The sequence below is a fragment of the Python bivittatus genome, unplaced genomic scaffold, assembly GCF_059951505.1.
Source record: "Python bivittatus isolate LINGU-HERP-01145 unplaced genomic scaffold, Pbiv_v1 ctg000160_np1212, whole genome shotgun sequence".
NCBI lineage: Eukaryota > Metazoa > Chordata > Lepidosauria > Squamata > Pythonidae > Python > Python bivittatus.
In genome coordinates, this window is record NW_028277076.1 from 6,900,551 (window position 1) to 6,917,343 (window position 16,793).

At 45.1% G+C, this 16,793-nt stretch overlaps 1 protein-coding gene across 1 annotated transcript in view; it reads right to left on the reverse strand.

Moving 5' to 3' along the window:
- The window catches only part of CFAP77 (cilia and flagella associated protein 77), a 48,864-nt gene that overhangs the window by 9,936 nt on the left and 22,135 nt on the right, over nt 1-16,793 (reverse strand). The window contains exons 2-3 of the mRNA XM_088147269.1: nt 11,575-11,674; nt 11,139-11,367 (exon numbers count right to left, since the gene is read on the reverse strand). Coding sequence (XP_088003395.1) covers nt 11,139-11,367; nt 11,575-11,674 — 329 coding nt within the window. The remainder of the gene's footprint in view (nt 1-11,138; nt 11,368-11,574; nt 11,675-16,793) is intronic.

The following is a 16,793-nucleotide window of genomic DNA, read 5'->3' on the forward strand; positions in this document are numbered from 1 at the left end:
GGTAAGGGGAGGGGTGCCATAGATCACACCATGGCTGAGGCCTGCCTCTTTTCCATGCGCAGAACATTTTTGGAGCCTGACCGCCATTCTGGCCCACCGCCTGGTATGTTGATTTAGCCCCCTGCAAATAATGGATTGGTAGCGGGAGGGAATTTTGTTAGGAAGAGCAAATTGGTGGTCCTTAAGCACAGGGGCTGGTTGTCCTTAAAGGGGAAACAGAAGGTATGTTTGGAATTTTGAGAGCTTCTGCAGGAGTTCTCCCAAAATGGCTAGAAGAAGATTGTAGAAAAAGGTCTCGCTTATGCACACGACGGCTGCCACGGTGCCTGGGGCTGTTTAGGAGATCCATTTACTCCTTGTTCCAGACTTGGGGACATGTTTCCAAACAAGGCATACATTTTTTTAAAAAAAAATGAAGACAAGAACATTAAAACCTGTGTTGTTCTACTCATTGTTCCACCACCTATGAACAATACCATTCCGGTGGGCTTGGGAGTAGTAAAAGATCTTCAGGGACTTTGATCTGAGATGCAGTTCTAAAGAAATGGAAGGAACTAGTGTATCTTTAAGGACTTAGTTTGGTCTGATATATCTGGGGACATCTGTATGTTGATTCCATGGGTGCCTCATACATCCTTCCTCCCCTGGATGAATACTGGTCTGGGGGACTGTTGACAAAGAACCACCAATTTAGAAAGTTCTTTTTTTAAGAGGACTGAATCCTAGCAGATGACAGCATTTGGAAGTTAACTGAGTTGGACTTGTTTCATACTTGGATGGGAGACCAAGACATTTCAGGACTGTAGTCTGGATTGGAAAGTTGGGGGAAAAAGGGTCCTGGGAAAAGGCAATGGCAAACCACTTCTATTGTATTTTTTTTAAAAAAAACAACAACATGGTCATGGATCTGGAGTCACCCGAGGTATTTCTGGAGCCTAGGAAGACTTCATCATTTAAAAGTAGATCATTGGAGACTAATCCTTAAATCTTGGTAGAGGTTTGCTAACTCCTAAAGGATTAGCAGTATCTCTGAATACCAGCTGTTGGGCAGTATTGGTGGAAGAGGGTGACCTTCGTCTGCCCAGGTTTGTGAGCTTTACAGAAGAATCTGGCCAATCATGGTAGACATTGTAGGAAGACAGCCAGGCTAGTCTATGGTAGCAAAAAATCAGGAGGAGTCCAGTGGCACCTTTAGCCACTCTATGCATCTGATGAAGTAAGTTGCAGCTCAAGAAAGCTGTCAATCAGTGTAGGACACAGAATGCCAGATGACCGAGACAGTATCTCCTTAGGTTCTTCTGTTCTGGGTTGTGTTCCAGATCCTTGCCAAATTTGCTCAATTTGTAGATTCCAGCCCTTCATCCAATCATGGTCTATGCCTTGGTGTTATGTTTCAGATCTTCTGGATGTCTATCTGTCTACCTCCCTACAATCCATCCCCCCATCTTATTCTATCATCTCTATATCCATCCATCCATCCATCCATCCACCCATGTATCATCTATCTATCTATCTATCTATCTATCTATCTATCTATCTATCCATCCATCCATCCATCCATCCATCCATCCATCCATCATCCATCCATCCATCCATCCATCCATCCATCCATCCATCCATCCAACCATGTATCATCTATCATCTATCATCATCTGTCTATCTTGTTAGGGAGATGTTTGGAAGAAATGCTGCACCACTTCTCATTAGCCACTCTAAAATGTATTTATGCATGCTTTCAAAACTATTCCCTTTCACCAGCCCTCTATTCCTCCCTCTTTTTGTATTTTTAATAAACTCCTCTGCTAAATTATTTTCAACAGCCAGGAAGTACTTAACCGAAGAAGATAAGTCCCTATTCCACCTGGTTCTAGCAAAGATGTTGAGCTGATCTTTCTGGAAACCTACCTGCTATTTTTTTTTTTTAATGAGCTCCCTTTCGCTGCCAAAGAAGTTGTTTAAAAAAATGTAATGAACTATTAACAGTATTTTAAAATCAAAATTGCAGAAGCTTGAAATGAATGACAAACTCTCCCATATTTCTTTTATAGATATGAAGAAGCCAGTTCCTCTCTGTCTCTCCCCTCCCCTCCCCCTTTCTCTCTAAAAATGGAATCAGAGATGAAAAGAAACAATCATTATAATTTGCAAATAGAAGGCTGACACTTTTTGGGGGTGTACACATGTTAAATCCTGACAGGTGTGATTCGCTTTTTTGGCGAAATAGTTCTCTATTGGGATTTCCACTGATGGTCTGTCACATCCTCACGGCTCATTAAAACTTTTTCAATTTTAATTTTATTTTCTTGAATGGAAGGTGAAATTTCCCAGGGAACATCAGAGCCTTCTAAGGGGATTTCAGAACACGGCGGTTGAAAGGTGTTTCAAGGGGAAAGCCTTGGGTGTGACAAACTGGATTTTAGTTACACCTACCCGTTCACAGTTGGGCAAAATAATTGGTCATCAGTGGGTAGTAATTTGGAAAAGTAGCCAGAGGCTGTTTTTTAAAAAAATTCCTGGGAAATCAGTGACAGCACTGGAAGTGTTCAACTCCAGAGGAGCGTGCGCCACTTCATATGTTGATGCTGCTTTTCACAAGAGACAGCGATTTTGTTAAAATTAAAATCTATGCATGAGGAGACCGGCTGATGAAGCGGGGTGGGCTGGGAACAAAAGTAGCATCACAGTCCTCTGGAGCAGCATGTCAGTTTCCTCTGAAAACTTTTGCAGCTGCAAAACTTACAAAACGCACGTCTTCCATCCTGACAGTTGAGGCATGGGTTGAGGTTGATGGCACAGAATTGGGGGGGGGGGGGAGTTTCGTGACCCAGCACAGAAATAACCAAGAGCAGATGAATCCCGTCAAGGAGGAATCGGGAGGTGGCATCGATGGGAAGTCAAGTGGGGCCAGAGTGAGCTTGGAGGAGACACCCCAGCAAACAGGAGTGAGGTTGAAAGGGGTGATTCTGGGTCTGAGAACAAAGTAGTTGATTCCAGGAACTGAATTAAATTTTTTTGTTGTTGTTGTTCAGTTGTTAAGTCGTGTCTGACTCTTCGTGACCCCATAAACTATATTGCACCAGGCCTTCCTGTCCTTCATGGTGCCCGGAGTTTGCTCAGTTTCATGCTCATTGCTTCGGTGATGCTATCTAACCATCTCATCCTCTGCCGTCCTCTTCTCCTTTGGCCTTCCATCTTTCCCAGCATCAGGGTCTTTTCTAAATTAAATTAAATTAAATTAAATTAAATTAAATTAAATTAAATTAAATTAGGCAAACCCAAACTGTAGTGGAGGGGTTCTTAAATGGTTTGACCCAATGACCCCTTTTCCTGGTCTTGAAACAGATCATGACCATACACACAAAAAAACAGACTCTTGTGGTTTTGCACAAGGAGCTCATCAGAGGCACTCCCAAACTGGATCCTTGACCCACAAATTGCTCCGGTACCCCCAAGACGTGCCCAAATTACCCCCTTGAGGTTAACTACCCCCAGTTTAAGAACCATCGGTGTAGTGTCAGATGGCACTTCAGCACCAAGGACAGCTCCCGCATATACTCCCTGTAGGGTGGGATACGTCTTCAACATCTCGGTTCCTCATTTCCTGATGCCCCAAATCCTTTCTTCATGCTTCTGAATTTCCATTGGCTGGAACAGGGGTGTCCCACAGGGTGTGGTTAAAAAAAGTCAATATGGCGCCCGCCACGGTGCAATCCGCCTCTTCTTTATGGACATTGCATAGAAGGTTCCACCCTATGATGTAATTTTTGTCTAATCTGTTGAGTCTCTGAGTGTTCTGGACCAGCTTTCACCATTTTTAATCTTTAGATTGCACCTCTGTTCCAAGTGGTTCGAAGTCACAGTCATGTTTCTTCTTCCTTATTTCTGTGATTCTCAGAACTATCTTGCGAGGTGGGAAGGACTGAGAAAACACTTGGCTTAAAGTCAGACATACATGTCTAAACCTGGATTCGGGCTTCATATTTCCAAGGCAAGGATGGATACTTTGGGAGATCAATAGGATCACCATGGGGCGGAGTCTTTATGGCCTTCTAAACTTCGTTTGATCCTTAAACAGATTCCTCTCCAAAAACTTCCAAAAAGCCACCCCCGCCAACTTCTGACCACCTACTTACATCATGGAATTACTCTACAGTTCACAGATGTACCAAAAATAGCACCAAAAGTTTGGGCTCATAAGATCAAGGACTATCTGTGGGTGTTGCAGAATGTGTGACAAGACCTGCGTGGTCGGGGCAAGGAGGGAATTGGGTGCGGTCAACGGAGGACAAGGGTGAACACTCCAACCACTAGACCACACTGTTTTTCTAGTAAGTACTGTAATGGGAAGACCTCAGTAAAAGTCTTCTTCAGGTTGAACTCAATTCCAGATGCTTTCTTGGACACATCTGTCATCATTCCTAAGCAACCATATGTCGTTTACCGTCATCTTCTTCCAGATTATTTTTTTCACTTCCCAGTCTTGCCTACAATCATGGGGTTCCTGGTGGTCTCTTATCCAAAATTTAACCAGCTATGACCCTGATTAACTTTCTGAGATCAGGCATTGTTACCATCTTGCGCAACAGTCCGGTAACTACGTAATGGCCCCTTATCCTCACTCGTGCATCTTACTTCCTAAATACAAGGGATCCATAAGAGGTTTTCACCAACAATTCCCCCATAGTGGGTAGTGTTGACTCTTTCCATCTCTGTGCATGTATTCATCTCGCCGCAGTAATCATATATTGGAATAATCTTCCATGGCTTTTTTCTAACAATCCATTAGCCCTAAAAGGAAAAGTAAAAATGAAAAAATAAATGTGTAAACGTGAAATGAGTTTTTTCTTTCTTTTCCATTCTTTCATTTTCTTGCACTTCTTGCTTTCTCTTCGATGCCTTTCCATTTCTTTTTTCTTCCTCCCTTCGTCTCAGCTGGCCTCCGTTTTTAATCTTTTTTAAAAGTTGCAATAAAAATCATATTAAAAAAAATGCAAGGGCTCAAAAGATGCTGAGAAACTGTCCATTCACCCATTTGGTCTCTGTCTTTGGCTTGGCAGCAAGGAGAGCGTTGTCTATGGGCTAAGGTGGGGCAGCCAAGAGAGTGGGCCCCAAGCATCCTTCGGTCTTTCCTTCTTCCGTAGCTCTAATTATTCCCCTTTGGATAATGGGCCTGTCTTGTTCAACAAGGACAGTGCTGAAAACAAGAAGGGCAAGAGAACTGAAGCACTTAGTTCCCCCCCAAAGTCCTAGTTCTTACCCCTAATTAGGAAAAAAGGGCCACTGGGCCTTGCTTTCTTTCTTTTAATTGTTTAATTGTTGGGGGCCTGGTGAACATTAAAAAAAAAAAAAGAGGAATTGCAGAGCAAGAGATTCTAAGAGGAAAACAGGCCGTGGTTCTAATGCCAGGTATAAATGACTATTTGCAATGCATTTGTTGTTCCTGTTGTTATTATTATTATTTTTAATCAGCCCCACGAGGGAGCCTTTAGCCCTGGCAGGAGAAAGAGTGAGCGAGGAGCATAAACTGGGTATAAACGACCCATCCTTCTCTCAAGACACCTCTGAAGCAAGATGCCATGTTGGACGCCTCATCCTGTTTCACAGATAGCCCTCGAAATTGGCCCAGGTTGTAAAACCGTGTGGAGAAAGCCAGCGTGGAGGGTTTCAAAAATGATCTGCATTTGTTCTCATTTTCCCTTTCCAAGATGGGCGGTGAGGAGGCCCACCGCAGGCACAAACTCCTGGGGCTTTGGAAGGTCGGAAGGCGAGCAAACCTCTGCAGCAAAGCTGGGGGATATTCGGGGTTTGGGTTGACGGGTGTGGAGGGGAGAGTTAAATTTTTAATCGCGGCCTTCTCGCTTGGACAGAGATATAAGGATGGTGGAATGTTATTACGTTAGTTTTGGGGGATGAGATGGCCCTCATTTCCATTAGCTTGAACATCCTCCCCGATGCCATTGAGAGCGATAATATAAATGATTTCACCACAGGCAGCCAATAAGGAAAATACTCCCTCACCTCCTGTCGAGAGCAGATCTGTTATTTGCCTGGGAGGATTCACGTGTGTGGATACCATTGAAAGAATAAATTCTGCAGCTCAACAGCTTAAAAAGATGGATCCGGGATTCATCATTGGCCTCCTTAAGCTGATGGACGTTCTGGGTGGATCAAACCAACATCAGTCTTGGAAAGATGAATCAGAAGCAGGGAGTGAAGGGACCTTAGAGATACATGAAGGAGCCAAAATCTTACTTGAATTTAAGCTCTGGCTTGGATTTCTAAACGGAATTGTCTAGATGAATCCAACGGATTCAGAAAGTCCGTTCCCTTCAGAGCGATTGCGTTGTGGGCCATGAAAAGTCAACTGAAGGTCTGGCTAGACTCAAGCTGATTTGAGGATCTGAATGATTTCGAGAATCAGATTTGGAGAATCCATCCGATTTGGAGGCACAATCCAGTCTCATTTGACACGCAAAGCAAGTGGTCTTTGGCGCGGACCTACGGCATTTGATGCGTGTCGGTAAGTGAGGAAGATTATACAAGGAGTTTGGGGAGAGGATCTGGTGAGATCGCCCTGATGGATGGCTTGGGTAATGGAGCGGAGCGAAGGAACAGGATTTTTTCCTTTGCAAGTGGCAGGAAAAAAGTCAGTTCGCCTAAGGAACTTTAGACCAGACTGAAGGAATGCCAAGAATCTAAATATGGCTGTTTTCAATGGATGGGAGCGAAAGAAAGAAGAGTTTTCTTCATAGGGAGTGGAGCTATAAAAGAGTTTTGAAGGATGATAGGGAATATTTTTTGTACCCTCCCTCTGTCCTCTGAGAGGCGGTCAACTGTCTGATAGGACAGTTGTCCTTAGACAACCCAACTCTTCCTATTTACTCTTGCCAGAGGTGAGACGACAAACTTTTTGCTCCAACCCCATCAGAAAATTATTTCCCTCTTTTGCTGCAGCAGGCACCCAGTGTCACCCAGTCCCTGCTAGATGCTTAATCCTTACTAATATCTAACCTTTCTTTGCTGATCCCTGTGCTAAGCCCCTCTGCAGGTGGAGGGGCTATAAAACACACCCAAGGAGAGCAACCCCTTTGGGAGTCAAATGCCACAGACCGTCCTTGCCATTTGGGCTCACCCGGCAGATTAGGCCCACCCACCCCCCGGCGCTCTGAGTATATTCGGGGACAATCTCTTCATAAACTTTCGAAGTCTGTGGCATCTCTTTTGGTGTTCCCGTTCTTTGGTGTCCGTCCTGCAAATCCTAAATCAAGCACCGATGCGCCGATTGGTGGCAGTTGTATCCTGTATTCAAGGAAGAAATCATTCCTTGCTGAATTGACCATCCTTGTATCTGGGGGGAGCTTGACACCAATCCTATTTTCTGGATGACTTGGAGCTGAAGGAGAAGTCCGGGCAGGAACCATCTGGAGGAAAAAGTCAACCACGAATGGAGCGCTGTTCCACGAGGGTCTTTCTGTCTTGTGTTCTCTCATCCATGAGCCCAGAGAGACATCCCTTGGCATCTGCCAGGTTTCTTGCTCACCTGACCTCCTCTTCCTCCTCCTCCTGTTTCTGTTCTTCTTCCCTTTCCTTCCTCCCTCTTCCTCCTCCTCCTGCAGATTATTTTGCTGGGAATCTAACACAATCCAATGAGAAGCCAACTACAAAGGAAAACCTGCATTTTCTAGCACAGAGTTGGGAAAACCGTGTCCTGTGAACCCCACAGCAGCCCCCAGAACCATGTTGAGAGCTCCTCAAGCTTCCAAGATTGCACTCCAATCTTTAACAGCCAAATTAGCCAGCTTGGGTGACTTCTGACAAAGCAATTTGTCACTCCTTAACAAGGAAAGAAAACGTCATTCCCCCCGTGGGGCAGCTGCGTCCGTGTCTGTGACAAACCATGATGGCGTCAGAAGGATAACACGTGCGCCATGAATGACTCTCAGTGCAAATCACGTCATCGTGTGCGATGCAAGGGCCATACGTTGCCGCATTTGCACAACTGTATCTTTCTGCTTCCTGTTTGGGGGTTAGGTAGGTGGGGTTGGTAAGGGAGGGAATAGGTGTGCTCCTTCCTTGAAAGGAAAACAGATGTGCTTGAGTGCATGTCTGTGAACGTGCACAGCCAACTTCCACCGTTGAAAGCCGATGAATCTAAGCCATGCGCTAAACATGGAAGTCGTATATCCTGTATATGCCTGGCGGTCCCCCCCCCCCTTTATGAACACATGGCAGCCTGTTTGCAAACACGGACAGCTGGGAAAAAGAGCCTCACGCTGCAAATTCTGGTTTGCACGAGGCAGCCCTGTAAAGATCAGAAGCCGGAGCGCAGCGCTGAGCAATCTTATTGGAGGGCGCCCCATGGGGGCTGCGGGAAACCTACCTCCTCCTCGTTAGCACTGACCTTGGCACAAGCCATTGGCTGCTGATGAATAGGCTACCATCCTCGATCAGACGCCTGGGAACGGCCATATTATCTGTTATGGCCCCATCTGTGCCTCCCTCACCCCGCCCGGCTCCGATCCCTGCACATAAATCTGTGTCCAAAACTTAAGAGGAAAAAGAAGGGGAAAAAAGGATGTGAAAAATGTCCTTTTTATGAGTCCTCATGACAAAAGCAAAACCAGATCAGAAGGGAGGCAAAGGGGGCTGCAGGTTGGGCTGGGTGGGGGGAATGGAGCAAAATGCACACAGTCAGAGCTGGCCGGGAATGCTCCATCTTGGAATAACCTGGTTATTCCAAGGGAAACAGCTTTGCTGCCTTTGAGAATTATTAACTGCAAGCAGGCACGGCCAAAATGCCGCAAATGGACAATGGATGGGGACATCCAGACGCTGGAGCCTTGTCTAGGCTTCTAAAATTTGCTCTTGATTAGCGAAGAAAGGTGTTTCCTCTCTCGTAAGAAAAAGAGGGTCTTTTGCTCTGAATTCACACCCCTTTCCTCTCTGCACAGAGTCCAAGATGGGCTAGATCTTGACTTAGGGAGGCAAACACAGACCATAGAGCAGGGATTCTCAACCTTGGCAACTCTAAGATGGGTGGACTTCAACTCCCAGAATTCCCCAGCCAGCCATGCTGGCTGGGGAATTCTGGGAGTTGAAGTCCACCCATCTTAGAGTTGCCACGGTTGAGGAACACAGCCATAGAGGGACAAATGATGTGCCAGAATGGATGGGAACTGTCCAAGTCAGAGAATACAGTATTTCAGAATAAGGGTGTGCAGATGTTTTCAGGCCTTGGGGTGGCTTGCTGGGGTGGGAGGGAGGCATGCTAGAAAGGGGGTGGGGCCAGGACAAAGAAGTGGGTGGGGCCAGTGACCTGTCAGTCCAACCACACCTATAGAAACCAGCTGAGTGACCCTGGGCCCGTCCCTTCCCCTCTGCCCCACCTACCCCACCGGGCTGTTGTTCTGGCCACCCAATGAAGGGCTGCCTTCAATAACCGACTGACGCTATTCAATCAATGTATGTCGATGACAGAGACCATCAAGGTCACCCGCTTGAGGCCACCATTTACCATCCGTGGCCAGTAAAAATGAGCCAACGCCTCTCCCAGACACCCATTTCCCCCCTTTCAGTCACCTTAAAAAAATGGGGGGGGGAATGATGACTATTGGCAAGGTTTTTAGAGCCCACCCCTCCTTACCGGATCTTTTTGGCAGGAGGTATTTTAGTCCAGAGAAGTGAAGAGGAAGATACTTGGTCAAAAGCGATGGAGAAGTTAGCTGAGATTTGTAGCAGGACCTCCAACATTTGGGGACTGGATTGGATCGGCCCCTCAATTTACCAATCCGAAGGAAGGGGTTAAACCCCCTTCCTCCCTCCTCCCTCCTGTTTTCTTTTTAAGCCCAAAGTGGCTGTAATGATCCAATAATTGGGTTTGATCTACGCCGTGTTTTTAAAGTGGGGGAATAAATACGGTGGCCTAAAAGGAAGCGATTACCCAAGATTGGAAATGGATTGTAATAACGTGAAATGAATAGCTCGTCTCTCCCAGCTGTTGGGCGAAATCTTTGCCATTTCTACGGCTTGTGACGGATGTCCCATGCTATTTATTAATATGAAAACAAGGGCGGGGGGGAGCAATATGAGATGGTTCCAGGATTTCTCCTAGGCAGCCACTTAACCTCCGTTTATGAAGAAATAAAGCAAAATTTATGCAGATTCTGCTTGGTGTGGTGGGAGGGGGAATCGTCATTTTTTTTTGCAGCTTAAAAGCTCTTTGTTTGCCATTTAACGGACAATCCTTGTCATAGCCATGATGGCTAGTTCTAATCAAGATAAAGCTTTATGGCCAGGGCTTTTGCGGCTAACAGCAACCCAACGCTGCATTTTCATATGGCTGCAATTAATGTTAATGCCTGCGATGAAAATTGTCATTAAATACCATTTTAAAATCCATTCCATTTGCATATGCAAATCTGCGAACGGGCAAAAAGCGGGTTGCTGTTCATCACAACTTCCCCCCGCAAATAATTCTTTCCTCCTCCTCCTTTTCAAAAAAAAATAAAATAAAATCTTTAGTAGCAATTAGCTTTTTAAAATGAAATCTATAACCTAACGCTCTAACCAGGAGAAGGGCACCGGAGGAGCGAGGAATTTTGCAGGGTGGCAGACAGCCGTTTTTCAGCATGTCTGCTTGGTAAAATAACTGATATAAAAATATATAACCCACATCCAGCACAATATATTATTATTATTATTATTATTATTATTATTATTATTATTATTATTATTGTTAATATTATTGCCGTGACTTTTAAGCTTAAATGGAAGTAGGGAAGACACCTGTGCAAGTGGGTCCAGGAACTGAGTGTGGTTTTAATGGGTACATTTTCGCCATTTTCTTAGAAGAGATTATTGTCAGTTTTACAGAGACCAAAAATGGGAAATTGGTGGGAAAATATATATAAGGTAGTCCTGCCTTGTAACATTTTTACGCTTTCCTTCTGGACCCCCGGGAAGCATTGGGCACCGCACCAATCTGAATGCACGCTCACCCGATGTTCCCTGTGTCTCTCACAGAGTGTCGTGTTATCGGGAGACTGGAGAAGATTCCATAAATTCAAACCTCTCTAAACGAATGATTCAATTCAGCTCTCCACCCCAAACACTTTGGTGGGAAACCCTCTGCCTCTCACCGTGGTGGTCTTCCGTAAGTCATGTCTGCGGGGACCTTTGGAGGTGTCTTCTTGAAGCGACGTTCGTCTTCCATGTTGAGGTGGAAGTCCTTGATCTTGCGGTAAAGGTTCTGTTCGTGGGCTGTGGTGTAGCCGTCCTTGACCGCTTGGCAGTTGGTGGTCATGTAATCTCGGGGTTTCTCCTTCTCCAGAATAACCCTGGGCTTCATGACGTGCCAGTGGCAAATGGCTAGGAAAAAAGAAAGAGTTAAGAAGAGGCCAAGGACATTGAAAGAAGGCACCCCTCACTCAGAAACCAAGGAAAGAAATCAAGTGGTAGAAGGAGTGGAAGATGGGTGAGAAATGCGTAGTCCAAGGCTTCTCCACTTGGTGGTGGTGGAATGGACTTCTCTGGCATGCACAGAACTAGATGTTATCAATGTATCGATCGGCCTACCTTCAGGGACACCACCATCAAGTCCATGTAGATACAATCCATAGTTAAAATCATAACCCGGAAGAGTGTAGTTACTTCTACGAGGTTTCCCAAGTTCTGGCTGCAAAAAGAAAGATAGATCCATTAGAGAGGTATCGGCCAATGTGAAGTGTTTTGCAAACCCCCATCTTCTATGATTGTAAAAAAAAACAAGGCTGTCTAGCTTGCAGGCGTGCTTTACCTCAATGGGTGTGCCCACATGTGCTGGTATTTTGTTCCAGCATGTGTTTTCGAGGGTTAACTTTTACCGTCTGAAATCTAAAAAGGAAATCGCTCTAAACAGGCGCTGGGGCAAAGTACATGTTATGGACTGCCACAGAGGTCTTCTATGTTGTCGAGAGACCCAGTTGGGCTTCCAACATCTCAGGACTGATCTGGACTTGGTTTCTGGTTAGAAAATGGATTCACCCGGCACACACAAGGAGGTTAAATCTAGCCATGGCCATGTTAGTATATATGTCAGCTGTTTATTGATTAACAGCATTTCTAAGTGTGGAATTTCTACACTTCCGGCTCACAACTGGTGTGTGAATACAGACCATTTGGCTAATTTATGATGCAATAGAGGGCACCAATTCAGCGAATGGATTAATTCAGTTATCTGGTTAAGAGTATTGTGAGAACCAGATAAGGTATGTTTTTATTTGTATGCTAGTCCACTTGACTTTAATTGGAGGGTCTCCCTATTGTTTTAGTAGATTATTGGTGTCAGCAGTGGGATAGCACTCAATGCCACTTGCTGGGAAACACCTCTTGTGTTGCAAAAGGCTGGGGACCACAAGCAAATTCAAGGGTGGGGGGCAGCTTTGTAAATTGTGCTCCAAAGAGCAAACCTCTTTCCAAAATGGAAAAAGGAGAGCGTTTCTCTTAAAAATAAAACCCAGATTTCGGAAAGTGTGCGGAACTAAACCAGCTCTTCTCTTCCATTTCGAAAATAGATTTATATCTGATTGTTGGATTGTGAAAAAGTTTTACTTAACAAAGTTTCAAGGTGTTACCGTTGCTTTATGGAGTATATGAATTAAAATTGAAGGATTAAAAAACAAGTGATGTATTGTATTCATTTCTTGTCCAGCCCTAACCCCCATGAAATCATTTATTTTGTTTTATTCATGGCGGGAGGCGAACAAATCTTACAACTTTGGGGCGCTGCCAAGATGAAAAACCTCTAACTGATGGTCTCTCCAGTCAGCTACTGTGGAAGCCACACTAACAGGAGGGTTTTTAAGTTATAAAAAGAAGGTTTTATTGGTTCAAAATCTGGGATTGGACACCCAGGTATGCAGGCATCCGACCCCTGAATCCCCCCAAAGGAAAAATCTGGGCATTGAGAGCCAAACACAACCAACGTAGAAAGGATCCACCCAGAAATGTAGAAATGCTCTGGGATGGGGCATAGCAGTGGTGGGTTGACAAATCTGTGCGCCTTTGGGCAGCCTGTCTTTCACTTAAGAACAGGCCAGGTCAGGAAAAGATCAATTGTGGACAAGGAAAAAGTTGGCCGGGCCAAGACAATATGGCGGAGCCAAACGAGGCTTCAATGAGTTGGTACAACAGCCAGTAACCATGGCACCATTTTATTTAGTTTTCAAATTAACTCCCTTTCTTTCCCTAGGTCTCCCCTGTGCTTTGTGGGGTCTGTGGGATTAATTGACCCCGGATTGTCCTTTTTGTCTTGACCGGTGTCTCCATGGTGAAGCCAGTCGGAGATTAGCACGCTTTGAAACTTTAGCCTTTCTAAGAAAAGTGAGGAGAAGAAGTGAGTTTGGGACCTTGGCAGAATGGGTGAGAATCGAAAACGCCCGTTGCTCTCCCAGCTCGCGTTTTGTCAATGCACAATGGAGAATCTGTTTTGTTCCTTCTCCTTCCCACCCGGGTTGGTTCAAGGAGGTGGCAAATCCGTTCAGCAAAGTGCTTCAGATGTAGTCCAGGTTTTCTCGGTCACTTTTCAGGACAAGCCCTCCTAAGGGGGCCCACCCACAGGACATTAAGAAACACGCTCACAAAACCCAGTGTCAAATGTGACTAAAATCTCTTGGCGGTTCAAAATAGACACAACCCAGAGGCTGCAAATGCCTGGGGAGCTGGTGCGACACGATTGGATCAAACCATTTTTAGACCACAGATAACCAAAATTTAAAGATGTCTGGGCAGCTAAAGATCAGTTAAAAGGCAGTAATTACTTTGCTTTTCTGTGCCTATCATTTGGGAGGGGAGTTATTTGCAAGATTAATACAAGTAGTCCTCGCCTAAGGGACCAGAATATTCATTGTTAAATGGGGCGGTTGTTAAGCAAGTTGCACCCGATTTTACGATCTTTTTTGCAGTGGTCATTAAGCGAATCACCATGGCCGTTAGGCGAATCATGTGGTCATTAAGCAAATCACACGGTTCCCCATTGGGTTTGCTTACCAGAAGCCGGCTGGTAAGGTCACAAATGGCAATCACCTGACCCTGGGACACTGCAACCGTCGTAAGTGTGAGCTGGTTGCCAAGTGCCCGGATCACGATCGTGTGACCACGAGGGTGCTGTGATGGTCGTAAGTGTGAGGACTGGTTGTAAGTCCCTTTTGTTCAGCACTGTTGTAACTTCGAACGGTCACTATACAAATGGTTGTTAAGTGAGGACTCCCTGTAAATGCAGTCAGGGCTGCTCTAGTTTCTAAGGTGCCAAAAGCCAAGTTGAGGATATTTCCAGCCATAGCAATTGAAAGCTCAAAAGATTAGAAGAAAACAGCCAAATCCTGACTGAATTACCCCTCTTCCTCCCCCTTTTTTAATTTATCCATAAAAGCACATGGTATCCAAAGCTGTATTGATTCAGCGCAGGCTTTTCACTTGCCTTGGCAAGTTCCTCCCACCCTCCGCAGCTGTCCTCCACAGCGGATAACTTCATTAAACTTCATTAAAGCTCATTAAGATGTTATTTCATCGCCTTATTTCCCACTTCTCCATGCTAATTAAAATCAACCCTTACATCCTTGCAGGGTGCCCCTGATTGTTTTCTGGGGGTCCCTGTTGAGAGATTCCCTCTCTTCATGGCTTTGGAAGGGAGGAACTCAACCATCTAAACATAGTTTGTGGTGGGGCTTCGTTTGAAGGGGTCACCTCCATCAGCAGTCCTTTGGGGAGGTTACAGAAAAAGAGGGGGAATAAACTTAATTCAAACAAGGTGGGCAACTGAGAGCAAATAACCTCCTTTTCCTTCTGCTAGACTCCTGTTTACAAAATCAAGCAAAAAAGAATGAGGTTGGGGTCACACCAACTGATCCATACAAGGCTATGGATCAATTCCTCCTTGATTCAAGCACCGATACCCTTGCTGCTAACATCTATTTTTACCCAGCGCAGTTTATTTGCTACATATTTAAAGGAATTTTAGTTCCAAACCAACTTGCAGGATGTACGAAGCCCTTACGAATCGGGGGAGATTTCTCAAACCGAACGAAACGTTACCTAAATTGCACACCCCTTGAAAAGCACATACCCTCTGAAATCTCTCGTTCCAGAAACCACAATGGATAAAGTATATTTATATAAGTGTGTGTGTGTGTGTGTGTGTGTGTGTGAAAGATTTTAAATGATGGTGGCTGATCTCCCTGATTTTCTAGAGAGGTTGGATTCCATAAAGAGTAAAGATTTTTAATGGTTTAGATCAGGATCAAAATTGGGAGAGAAAGAACCGAGGAGCAAAATATGAACTTGTCTAGAAAACACACATTTTCATGAAGGATCTTCAGAACTGGGGGCTTTGCATTTCCTGCTTGTTACTTATTCTGCTCTGATTCTTTTAAATACTTCCCTAGGACAAGTGCAACGTTTATGAATGCTCCTTCTTCACCAGGTTGCCTCTAGATATGGTGGACTTCCACAGCTGTGATTTCTAGGCAAATAGGCAAGCAGAGAATTCACGTTTTTGGGGCCGTCTGTGTGTGTGTCTTAGAGTCAGTCTTGATTCTTGGCGACTGCCTGGACAAGCCCCTGCAGTTTCCCTGGCAATTTTTTTGGAAGTGTTTTGCCCTTGCCTTCTTCTTCCTAGGGCTGAGAGAGAAGGACTGGCCCAAAGTCACCCAGCTGGCTTCATGTCTAAGGCAGGGCTAGAAATCATGGTCTCTTGACTTCTAATTCCATGCATTTAACCACTACACCAAACTGGTTCTCTAGTAGTTTGATGGTTCCTTCTTCCTAAGGCTGAGAGAGAGAGATGGACCAGGTCAAAGTCATCCAACTGGCTTTGTGCCTAAAACAAGACTAGAATTCACCATCTCCCGGTTTCTAGCCTGGTGCTTGTAACCAGTACACTAAACTGGCTCTCAGCACCATAGAGAATTTCAACGGTAATGTGTGGATAACATCATTACATGGGGTAACCACTAGATGTCTCTAGACTTGGTTGTATCTGGGTGGACATACTGTAAGGGGATTGTCCTCAGAGTTTTCCATTATAGGTATAGATGTACGTATCTGTGTCGGAGTGTGCTCATCCTAGCTGGGAAGTATGGAAGTTGAGAGTGGAAGTCCAACACATCTTCAGAGCACTTCAAGCAGAAATGGAATGGAGATAAGACTGACCATTTATCATTCATTTATTGGGCATGCCACTGTTTAGGGACATCACACACATTGCAAAATCACGAGGGCCTCAGATTCACAGGGCAGGTAGAAATGCCCACACAACTTCGCTGTAAATATATCATCTTTCCTCCCCACCAAATGCGTCTGCATTCACAGTTCCTCCAATGTTTGTGCAAACTCCTCCATGGAACCCTTTCTCTTCTTTTCACAAACACTGTGGGTTTTCTTCCTTTCTTCTCCGCCTTGGATGTCCACGCTGTTTGTTTGTTTCGTTAAAAAAAGAGAAATCGTCACCCCCCCATGCCGTAAAACTCCTCATCCCCCTCCCATTATTCCTGATTTATGGGCACTTGGCGAGCAGAGGGCTTCCAATGGTCTCCTTCTTTTCTGCAACTCCTCCCTCCTTCCAACAACACCCCCCCCCCACAGCATGATTTCAAGTTTCTCATTTGCATTTACATGATCTCGCTGTGCAGCTTACGAGATGGAGAGATTTATTTGCTACTTAGCGTGATGTTTGATTACATTCGGGGAAGGCGGGCCGCTACAAAACACGAGGGGATACGAATTGCGTGCGGCGGAGCAGCCCCGAGGGGGAGAGGAAC